The sequence below is a fragment of the Loxodonta africana genome, chromosome 1 (assembly GCF_030014295.1).
Source record: "Loxodonta africana isolate mLoxAfr1 chromosome 1, mLoxAfr1.hap2, whole genome shotgun sequence".
NCBI classification, from domain to species: domain Eukaryota; kingdom Metazoa; phylum Chordata; class Mammalia; order Proboscidea; family Elephantidae; genus Loxodonta; species Loxodonta africana.
The window spans coordinates 237,987,680-237,999,433 of NC_087342.1; the positions used below are offsets into that span (position 1 = coordinate 237,987,680).

Genomic DNA, 11,754 nt, shown 5'->3' on the forward strand with positions numbered 1-11,754 from the left:
TGTGTAATGCAGATGACACAACCTTCCTTGCTGAACCAAACCAAAAGCCAAACCCAGTGCCGTTAAGTTGATTCCGACTCATAGCAACCCTATGAAGAGTATATGAAGCACTTACTGATGAAGATAAAAGACCACAACCTTTAGTATGGGTTCCACTGCAAGATAAAGAAGACAAAAATCCTTACAACTGGACCAATAAGCAACACCATGATAAATGGGGAAAAGATTGAAGTTGTCAAAGATTTCATTTTACTTGGATCCACAGTCAACACCTATGGAAGCAGCACTCAAGAAATCAAAAGGCACATTGCATTGGGTAAATCTGCTGCAAAAGACCTCTTTAAAGTGTTGAAAAGCGAAGATGTCTCCTTGAAAAATGAGGTGCGCCAGATGCAAGCCATGATGTTTTCAGTTGCTTCGTACGCATGCAAAAGCAGATGATGAGTAATGAAGACCAAAGAAGAATTAACGCCTTTAAATTGTAAAAAAAAAAAAAAAAATTTTTTTTTTTTTTAATTGTGGTATTGATGAAGAATATTGAATATACCACGAACTGCCAAAAGAATGAACAAATCTGTCTTGGATGAAGTACAGCCACAATGCTTCATAGAAGCAAGGATGGCGAGACTATGTCTCATATACTTCAGACATGCTGTTAGGAGGGATCAGTCCCTGGAGAAGGACATCATGCTTGGTAAAGCGGTGGGTTAGTAAAAAAGAGGAAGACCTTCAAAGAGATGGATTGACACAGTGGCTTCAACAATGGGCTTAAGCATAACAATGATTGTGAGGATGGGGCAGGACTGGGCGGTGTTTCATTCTGCTGTACATAGGATCACTATGAGTCAGAACCAACTCAATGACACCTAACAACAACAACATGAGTCGGGTTCAACTCAAAGTTCATGAGTTTTTTTTGTTAGTTGTCATATTATTTTCCTAACATAACTGAAAATTTTCAACTTTTCAAAAATAAATCACAAAGAAAGGCCAGTTATACCAGGTGTCAGGAGCTCTGGGCTCCCTGTGAAGTGTCTACAGCCAGCTACATGACCTGGGCTGGTTATTTAATATTTCGTGAATGTTAGCTTCCTTGTCTGTTAAAAGAATAAAATTTGAACCATTGGTGATTGTCAGTCGGAACAGCATCAGAACCTCTGTAGAGTTGGAGATGTCGTGTGGAAAGAATACCCAGTGTTTTATTGTTTTCATAACAGAAATGTCACCACGTAAAACCCTACAGCATCTTCTTGGCTGGTGAGAAGGCGTTGTGATGGCCACGGCACCAAAGGCTGGGAAACATGCATGCGCTCAGCTCTCGAGCTCTGTCCTGTGACCACTGCCTTCAAAGTGAACTTTTCAGTCCCTTACCAACCAGTAACGCCAGAGTCTGGACTTCCGTCTCCATTTCTGTTGCGTTGCTGCTGACAGAAACAGCAGTACTGAGTTACAATTGAAAAGTATGAACCATAGAGTTCTCCCTTCTGTAGATGCATTTAGGAAGTGATGACGTCACATGAGGAGAAAGCGCAGAAGGTTTTGGTTACAGAGTTCCCAAAGGCGGGATTTTATATGGGATGGCAAGAAGGACAGCCACAAGGAAGGGAGAGAAGTAATCCTGGTAATGGTCAGCAGTCAGGAATTTTTTCTCCATTGGGAAAGGTTTCTTGCAAGAACAGATAAGATTTCTTTCTTCAGCCGTTGGTTTAAATCCTTCACACAGACATCAAAGGGGGCAGGCACAGACAGACACTGCTTTAGCTCCTGCCTGGGCAAGGTCAGGCAGACAAAGATCTGCTCAGACACCAGCCCATCAAACACTCCAATCAGTTTAAGGATAAGTGGTCTTAAAAGGAACGTTTAAAAGACTCAATGCAGTGGAAAAATAAATCAGTCCAACCAGTTTTTAAAGAGTGTAAAAGGGCAGTAATGACTCGACTGCCCAGACTACACAGGACATGGCCCCTGGCCACGGCTCCCCAGTGCTGGCTGTGGGATGCAGCACCAGAATCAGAGGGGCACTGTGAAAAAGATGGGCCCATAGACCCACCCGGATTTTCCCAGGGAAGAGCCCTGGGAACAGGTGACTCTGAAACACAGCCAAGTGAGAGCCACCTCTTGAAGCACGGCCTTATCCACCTGCCCAAATTACCCTGAGAACAAAGCCAGTACCAGTTGCCCTCGAGTCAGCTCCAACACGTGGCAACCCCATGTGTGTCAGGGTAGGACTGCGCTCCATAGGGTTTTCAGTGGCTGACTTTTGGAAGTAGGTTGTCAAGCCTTTCTTCCAAGGTGCCTCTAGGTGGACTTGAAGCTCCAGTGAGCTTCGGTTAGCAGCCGAACACATTAATCTTTTGCACCACCCAGAGACTTCACAGAATAAAGACCTGTCCTTAACCTGGGTCAGTTACCCTCTCTCAGCGATCCCACTGAAATCCCTGCCACCCCGAGGCCAGTAAATGCTCTTTTGTCTTTCACCTTGAGTGGGAGTCTGGCCAAATACCAGAGATGAAATCAAATTGCCCCACACACCAGACGACTGGAATATGAGAAAGAAGATTCCAAAGTACTGGCTGACCACGTCTTTGCTGGCTTCGCCTGCTTCCTCTGCGTGCCTGTTTCCCAGGATGGTGATGTACGTGCATTGGGCGGACCAGAGGGGGGCGCCTCCCAGGCCGAGCAGTATGGAGGTGGGGATCAAGGTGTACCTGTAAAAAATGCAAGTATACCTTCAAATACGCCGTGCATTTCCCTGTCCTTTCTTCCGCACACTTGGGCAGGAAGGAAACCCCTGCCTAGCCCACTGTAAGGCCATTATGTTTACTGACTGACTGGGTTGATGACTTCACCGTTACCCACTGCCACTGCATCGATTCCATCTCACAGTGACCCTATAGTCCAGGGTAGGACCATCCCATAGGGTATCCAAGGCGGCAATATTTATGGAAACGGACTGCCACATCTTTCTCCCACACAGCAGCTGGTGGGTTTGAACTACCAACTTTTTGGTTAGCAGCCGAGTACTTAACCACTGCACCACCAGGGCTCCTTCAAGTTTATAAAAACGCATTGCTGTCTAGTTGATTCAGATTGATAGTGACCCTATAGGACAGAGTAGAACTGCCCCGTAGGGTTTCCAAGGCTGTAATCTCTATGGAAGCAGACTGCCACATCTTTCTCCCGTAGAACAGTTGGTGGGTTCGAACCACCAACCTTTCGGTTAGCAGCTGAGTGTTTAACCATTGTGCTGACACCAGGACTCCTTCGAATTTATCTAAACCCATTGCTATCAAGTCAATTCAGATAGTGACCCTATAGGACAGAGTAGAACTGCCCCGTAGGGTTTCCAAGGCTGTAATCTTTACCCGAAGCAGACTGCCACACCCTTCTCTCTCAAAGTGCCTGGTGGGTTTGAATCTTTTGGTTAGCGGCCGAGCACTTAACCACTGCACCACCAGGGCTCCTTAGAGCCAGCATGGAAGCAGAGAAGTACCATTTGGAAAAAGAGGAAGAAAGCCAAACTACTGTCCTGTTACTGAGACTAAGAGAACAATTTCAAGAAACAGAGCCTGTTTTGAAGGGGACACAGGGGCAACAATGAGGGTGTGAGCACAAAGTACGTGAGATGGAAGGTCCCCTCAGAGCCGAGCCTGAGGAGCCACCAGAAGCCCGCCGCACGTGTCAGGGGAGGTATACCAGCTGGCGTGGAAGTTTCCCAGGGAGAAGGCCACGTAGCAGCACATGGAGCCGGCAATGGTCCATTTGCAGCCAAATTTCTTGATGAGGAGTGGGGGGAGGAACATGGAGGACAGAAGGATGGCTCCATAGAGGGTGCTGAGAGACGTCACGCCAAGGCCAGCCTCACTGTTGAGGCTGCTCTGTGGAAACAAAACAGCCCAGTCAGAAGTGGGCCTCCACACAGCCGGGGGAGAGGCCGAGTCAGAAGTGGGCCTCCACACAGCCGCGGGAGAGGCTGGTGGTGGGCCACCTCAGGTCCCTGGAGCCTGCAGCAGCGACAGGCTTTAGCTCTGCCGGACGGGTGTGGTGACATGAGGGGACAGACTGCCTCTAAGTACGCACCCACTGCTGCTGAGTCCGTTTTGACTCATGGCAGCCCTGTGTGACAGAGAGAACTGCTTCGTGGGGGTGTCTTGGCTGTAATCTTAACGGGCCCTGGTTGGCAGGCCTTTCTTCTGTTGTACCACTGGCTGGGTTTGAACTGTCAACCCATAGGTTAGTAGTCAAGGGGTAACTGTTTGAGGCGCCCAAAAAGCCTTCCTGAGTGTTAGGGAGAGAAAGAGGGCTCGTGCCCGGGACGGGGTGGGCCTAGGAGGCCTCTTGTTCCTGGGGAATCGCCTTTGCAGGGACGAGAGTGGGAAGAGGCAGTGGAGATGATGAGGAGGTAGTAGCTTTTTCAGATGCCTTCGGAGGGTAAGAGTCTCTCTGACAACGAAAGTTTACCTTCTTCTTTTTGCCACGTTTTAACTGAGTGCCCAGCACAGCTTGGTATGGAAGGACCCAAAGGCTGAACAGGGAAGCAGAACCAGAACGGCAGACAGGGAAGGAGAACCAGGACGGCAGGCAGGGAAGCGAACCAGGACGGCAGGCGGGGAAGCGGAGCCAGGACGGCAGATGGGGAAGGAGAACCAGGACGGCAGACGGGGAAGGAGAACCAGGATGGCAGGCAGGGAAGGAGAACCTGGACGGCAGGCAGGGAAGCGGAGCCAGGACGGCAGGCGGGGAAGGAGAACCAGGACGGCAGGCGGGAAGGAGAACCAGGACGGCAGGCGGGGAAGGAGAACCAGGACGGCAGGCGGGGAATCGGAACCAGGACGGCAGGCGGGGAATCGGAACCAGGACGGCAGACGGGGAAGCGGAACCAGGACGGCAGACGGGGAAGGAGAACCAGGACGGCAGGTGGGGAAGGAGAACCAGGACGGCAGGCGGGGAAGGAGAACCAGGACGGCAGGCGGGGAAGGAGAACCAGGACGGCAGGCGGGGAAGGAGAACCAGGACGGCAGGCGGGGAAGGAGAACCAGGACGGCAGGCGGGGAAGCGGAACCGGGACGGCAGGCGGGGAAGCGGAGCCGGGACGGCAGGCGGGGAAGCGGAGCCGGGACGGCAGACGGGGAAGGAGAACCAGGACGGCAGGCGGGGAAGGAGAACCAGGACGGCAGGCAGGGAAGGAGAACCAGGACGGCAGGCGGGGAAGGAGAACCTGGACGGCAGACAGGGAAGCGGAACCAGGACGGGAAAAGCAACCTCAGGGATTGAAGCTGGGCTTTTACAGTGAATGAGAGACCAGCATCGCAGTTTCCTAATTTCACCTGTAGGAGGAAAGAGGGAGGAGGAAGAGGAGGAGGACTTCTCCTGGATTCTGACCTGTAAGGACCCTATGGGACAGAGTAGAATTGCCCCGTAGGGTTTCCAAAGCTGTAATCTTTACAGGAGCAGACTGCCACACCTTTCTCCTGAGGAGCAGCTGGTGAGTTTGAACTACCGACCTTTCGGTTAGCAGCTGAGCGGTTAACCAGTGTGCCACCAGGGTTCACAGAGGGTAGTAGGGTGGGTCCTAATGCAGTATTACTGGCGTCTCTATAATAACAGGAAGGTTTGGACATGGAGGCACTGAGACACAGAGGAGAAGGCCAAGAGGTAGGTATTCCTATCCCCATGGTAAAGACGAAGAGAGAGACACTGAGTACCTTTGCAATCCTACACACAGCTAGTTAACAGGAGAGCAGGACCTCAGAGCCCATCTGCATGACTCCAAAGCCAGAACTTTCAATACATGGACGATTGAAAGTCCTTCTTACCTGGTCTCCCTGACAAGATAGAATGTTTTGGACCAAAAGTCCCTGCATAATGCTGCTGGGTTTCACGGCCCAAAGCACTCCTTTTGCCCCCGTTATCCCCTATCCCGCAGGTAAAGTCCAAGCTCCTGGGGCTGATTCTGGCTCAGCCAGGCTCCCCAACTCCAGGCTCTGCTCCGCATCCTTTCTCTGTGAAGCGACCCTACCCCTCATCTCTCTCTACTCTCACCTTCTCCCTCCGAATTATGCCCATTCTCCAGGGCACAGATCAAGGACTACCTCTTCACCAACGTCCTTCCTGACTACCCTCATTCATGGAGATCAGCCCTCTGAGCTTGTTCTAGAATTGACCTCTCTGCAGTCACTGGACCTCTAGTACCTGTCACCTGGTTACCCTTTATGATGACAATCCCTCTGAAGGCAGGGAAAACGTTCTGCTTTTCAAAAACCTCCCCCAATGCCTTGCTCAAAACGGGTACTTAAAACATTTGTTGATTAATTATAACTGAAAGCAAGAACGGCTTGCTGTTGTTGTTGTTAGGTGCTGTCGAGTCGATTCCGACTCATAGCGACCCTATGCACAACAGAACGAAACACTGCCCGGTCCTGCACCATCCCCACGATCATTGTTATCCTTGAGCTCATTGTTGCAGCCACTGTGTCAATCCACCTCGTTGAGGGTCTTCCTCTTCCGCTGACCCTGTACTCTGCCAAGCATGATGTCCTTCTCTAGGGACTGATCCCTCCTGACAACATGTCCAAAGTATGTAAGACCCAGTCTTGCCATCCGTGCCTCTAAGGAGCATTCTGGCTGCACTTCTTCCAAGACATATTTGTTCGTTCTTTTGGCACTCCATGGTATATTCAATATTCTTCGCCAACACCACAATTCAAAGGTGTCAACTCTTCTTCAGTCTTCCTTATTCATTGTCCAGCTTTCACATGCATATGATGTGATTGAAAATACCATGGCTTGGGTCAGGCGCACCTTAGTCTTCCGGGTGACATCTTTGCTCTTCAACACTTTGAAAAGATCCTTTGCAGCAGATTTACCCAATGCAATGCATCTTTTGATTTCTTGACTGCTGCTTCCATGGCTGTTAATTGTGGATCCAAATAAAATGAAATCCTTGACAACTTCAGTCTTTTCTCCATTTATCATGATGTTGCTCGTTGGTTCAGTTGTGAAGATTTTTGTTTTCTTTATGTTAAGGTGTAATCCATACTGAAGGCTGTGGTCTTTGATCTTCATTAGTAAGTGCTTCAAGTCCTCTTCACTTTCTGCAAGCAAGGTTGTGTCATCTGCATAACGCAGGTTGTTAATGAGTCTTCCTCCAATCCTCATACGCCGTTCTTCTTCATGTAGTCCAGCTTCTCGGATTATTTGCTCAGCATACAGATTGAATAGGTATGGTGAAAGAATACAACCCTGATGCACACCTTTCCTGACTTTAAACCAATCAGTATCCCCTTGGTCTGTCCGAACAACTGCCTCTTGATCTATGTAAACGTTCCTCATGAGCACAATTAAGTGTTCTGGAATTCCCATTCTTTGCAATGTTATCCATAATTTGTTATGATCCACACAGTGGAATGCCTTTGCATAGTCAATAAAACACAGGTAAACATCCTTCTGGTATTCTCTGCTTTCAGCCAGGATCCATCTGACATCAGCAATGATATCCCTGGTTCCACGTCCTCTTCTGAAACCAGCCTGAATTTCTGGCAGTTCCCTGTCGATATACTGCTGCAGCCGTTTTTGAATGATCTTCAGCAAAATGTTGCTTGCATGTGATATTAATGATATTGTTCTATAATTTCCACATTCAGTTGGCTCACCATTTTTGGGAATAGGCATAAATATGGATCTCTTCCAGTCAGTTGGCCAGGAAGCTGTCTTCCATATTTTTTGGCATAGACGAGTGAGCGCCTCCAGCGCTACATCTGTTTGTTGAAACATCTCAACTGATATTCCATCAATTGCTGGAGCCTTGTTTTTCACCAATGTCTTCAGAGCAGCTTGGGCTTCTTCCTTCAGCACCATCGGTTCCTGAGCATATACCACCTCTTGAAATGGTTGAATATCTACTAATTCTTTTTGATATAATGACTCTGTGTATTCCTTCCATCTTCTTTTGATGCTTTCTGCATCGTTTAATTTTTTTTTTCAGTAGCTGAAACTGAAAAAGAATGGCTATTGCTATAAAAATTCTGAGATCTGGTTGGAAGATGGAAATTGATCACTATCTTCTTAAGTTGGCGTTACCTGGAAATTTCTCTTTACAACTGTATTGCTAGGAGTATGGTGTGAGAGAGTTGGTTTGGCTTGAGCCTTTTTATTAATACTGACATATTAAACACTCAAGTGTTAAACTCTTGTGTATTAATGAGCTCGCCTCCTTTTATGTAATGGAAGAGTACAGCATTCTCTGCACTGGGATTTCTTTCCCACTCACAGCAATGCTGCAAATTGACAAGATATATTTGTCCCTTGTAATTGGTTTGATTGCACATCACTGAAAAGGAAGACATTTTAAAATCCAAAGTGGGAACTGAATTTTAGAAGCTCTTGTCTTTTGCTGGAGCCCTGGCGGCCCGGTGGTTAAGAGCTCAGGCTGCTGACCAAAAGGTCGGCAATTTGACTCCACCAGCCACTCCTTGGAAACACTATGGGGCAGTTCTACTGTCTTATAGGGTTGCTATGAGTCAGAACCAACTTGATGGCAGTAGGTTTTTGGTTTGTCTTTTGCCAGGTGAATGACTGTGTTCACACACCTGTGTTTGCATGTGTAGGAGTGGCAAGCTGCAGATGCTGTCTGCAAACACTCGCCTGTATTCTTGGCATCGTGGAGGGCTGCCTGAGTGGAAGCCCATTGGTGGTCTTTGAGGCTCTCCTTCCTCTGGCCCCCAAATCCTGAGGCTAGTTCCCAGTCAGTCAGCTGGGCAGCTGTTTCCTGGGAATCCCCCTCCCCACCGTCATCACCAGGCTCCTCATCTCAGACGCTCTGTCCTGCCTCTGACGTTCCTGGGCACCTTTTCTAAAGGGGGAGGACTCTGATTGGGCCACACCTTGTAGAATCCCCTGCCGGAAAGCACAGATGACTCAGACCACTGCTCGGTCCAGTTCAGCAGGGAAGAAGGTTCCAGACACACTGACAAGGTTGTGGAGCCGCAACAACTCCAGACGTTACGACGTATAATGGCAAGAAAGGAGACCCCGCTTCCTCCCCCCCTTTCCTTTAAAATCACCCCTGGCTGTAATGCCTTTTCTGTGAATCTTCCTGGAGACAAGACTGATAGGGGTTCAGTGAAGAAAATACGAAATTTGGAATTTCAGGCTGAGTTTGAGCTTCTTTGCCAATGTAAGGGTCTGATGTGTTTGTGTAGGACCAGCGAGGACAGAAAGTTAGACTCTCTCCCTTCCTACCACTCTACCCTTGACTCCGAGTCCCCTGGCTGTTCTTATGGTTCAAGGCCATACACACAGTAGGTTCCTAATTCTTGTCCTTGGTTGACAAACCAACAGAGGCTCTGAAAATGTTTTATGATATGACAGCCCCAAGGCCACAGGGTGCTGCACTCTGGATGCATCCCGGGCAGTGCTGATAGGATGCTGCCCCAGCTGTGGGCCCATGGCCTGCCCAGCCCCTGGGTGCCCTGGAGGTTGAGTCCATGGCAACAGAGCAGAATTACACCGCAACCACCTCAGGAAGACAGGACACATCCAATCTACTCCACGGTGTGCACAGCCACAGCCACGGCCTCGTAGAGGAGCTTGTTAGAGTTCCAGGTTCACAGCCCCGAGGAGGTGAGAGCTCAGTAAAGGGTCCAAAATACGCAGAAACCACTTGGTCAAAGTTCACAGTTTGCTCAGGGCAGGTTTGGAATCTTCAAGGCCTGGCGAAATTTGATAAATTCGCATTGTTGCATCTGATTACAGAGCCCGCTGCACAAGCCACAGAATTCACAACGATTTGTCCTGTATCTCATATCTCCTCCTTGTATCTCCACATGTGCCCGGCCCACCCCAAGGCCAGGAATGTTTTATGTCAACTCGGTAACCCAAGTCCTTGCTATCTTTGTCCATGGGGCAAACACACGCTGGGCGCTTGTGCAGTTCTTCCTGGGACGTGTGGTGGTGGTGGTGGTGGTCACCGTCAGGTTGGTTCTGGCTCACGACGCCCCGTGCGTGCGGGCTAGAACTGCTCCACAGGGCTTTTAAGGCTGTCATCTTCCGGAAGCAGACCACCAGATCTCACTTTTGAGGTACCTCTGGGTGGGCTTGAACCGCCAACCTTCCAGTTAGTAGTCCAGTGCTTACCCATTTGCGCCACCCCGGGACTCCACTGGAATGCTAATGGGAGCCATACATTGTAGGATTGAATACAAGAACTGCTGTTTAGTGAAGAAAAACAAAGACACAAGGAAAATATTAGTCCAAAGGACTAATGAACTGCAGCCTCCACCAGCCTGAGCCCAGAAGACCTAGATGGTGCCCATCTACCACCACTGACTGCTTTGACAGGGATCACCATAGAGGGTCCTGAACAGAGTGGGTGAAAAATGCAGAACAAAGTTCAAGTTCACAAAGACCAGATTGACTGGTCTGACAGAGCCCGGAAGAACCCCGGAGACTATGACCCCGCAGACACCCTGCTAACTTAGAACTGAAGCCGCTCCCAAAGTCCACCTTTCAGCTGAAGATTAGACAGACCTATAAACAAACAATAACACATGTGAAGAACGTGCTTCTTAGTTCAGAAAAGTGTATAAGACCAAATGGGAAATTCCTGCCCAAAAGCAAAGATGAGAAGGCAGGAAGGGACAGGAAAACTGGACAAATGACCACGGAGAACCCAGGGTGGAAAGGGAAAGGGGGAGAGCACTGACACATTGTGGGGATTGCAACCAATGTCACAAAGCACTTCGTGTACACATTTTTGAATGAGAAATTAATTTGCACTGTAAGCTTTCACTGAAACACAATAAAATAATAATTTTAAAAACCCTGCTATTAATTTCAAACAGTTGTTTGGAGGGGGACAGAAACACTAGGGTGAGCTGAATAAAAAGGCATCACACATTCGTCATACTCCTGTGACTACTAGGATTCTCGGAGGCCGAGAGAAGCGCCAACGTGAAGTAACGCTCACCTGCAGATTCTGCAGCCCCCCGTAGGCCGTGAAGAGCAGGAGGAACCCGAAGGAAACCACCAGCACGTTCTTCAGGCTGCGGTCCATGGAGCCGGTGGCAAGTGCTGACCATCAGCGGGTGTGGGACCTTGTGGCAGCCTACGAGAAACAAACAGAGGGACAGGAAAAGCAGTCTGCGCTGAGAAGTCGCATTCTCTCTGTCATCTGAGTCAAAGGCCTGTTAGTCGTTAGAGCCGCTGCACTTAATGAACCTGGTTATCGCGGACACCGCAGGGCTCGCTGAGGGCTGCCATCCATTCTCCTTGTCTGCAGTCCACAGCTACCACTTTCTTAAGCGGCAAGAGATTAGGAATCCTACTGATATGTGCATGATTGTATTTTCCCTGTTAATTCCTAGTAGACATGGTCTTTACTGTAATGTGATAAATGTCATACACACACACACACACACAATGGTGCCTTCCACATTAAGAGAAATTGTCAATGTGCAGAACCTGGAATGTATTTCAGTCTTAAAGAACTAAGCATACACGTCAGCTTCAAGATAAACACAGTTCAGCTTCTGAAAGAGAGTTAATGTGATACTAAGACCCAGGGGCCAAAGTCTTAGTATCTCAAAGACCATCCAGTTTTACAACACTGCAGTAATAAAAAAAGAATTTATGGGAGACGTGCCTCTAGTACTTTACCATTTGCAAAGCTCTTTTCCTCACATCATTTTATTTTACCCCACAACAGCACTGTCATAATTATTTAATAGGACCCTGAGCCCTGGTGGCTCAGTGGTT

General features: G+C 48.8%; 1 protein-coding gene across 2 annotated transcripts in view; it reads right to left on the reverse strand.

Moving 5' to 3' along the window:
* Positions 1-11,053, reverse strand: part of UNC93A (unc-93 homolog A) — a 38,964-nt gene extending 27,911 nt beyond the window's left edge. For both annotated transcript variants that reach the window (XM_003419213.2, XM_003419214.2), the window contains exons 1-3: positions 10,967-11,053; positions 3,697-3,878; positions 2,479-2,708 (exon numbers count right to left, since the gene is read on the reverse strand). In XM_003419213.2, the coding sequence (XP_003419261.2) occupies positions 2,479-2,708; positions 3,697-3,878; positions 10,967-11,053 (499 nt within the window). The remainder of the gene's footprint in view (positions 1-2,478; positions 2,709-3,696; positions 3,879-10,966) is intronic.
* Positions 11,054-11,754: the final 701 nt, after the last annotated feature.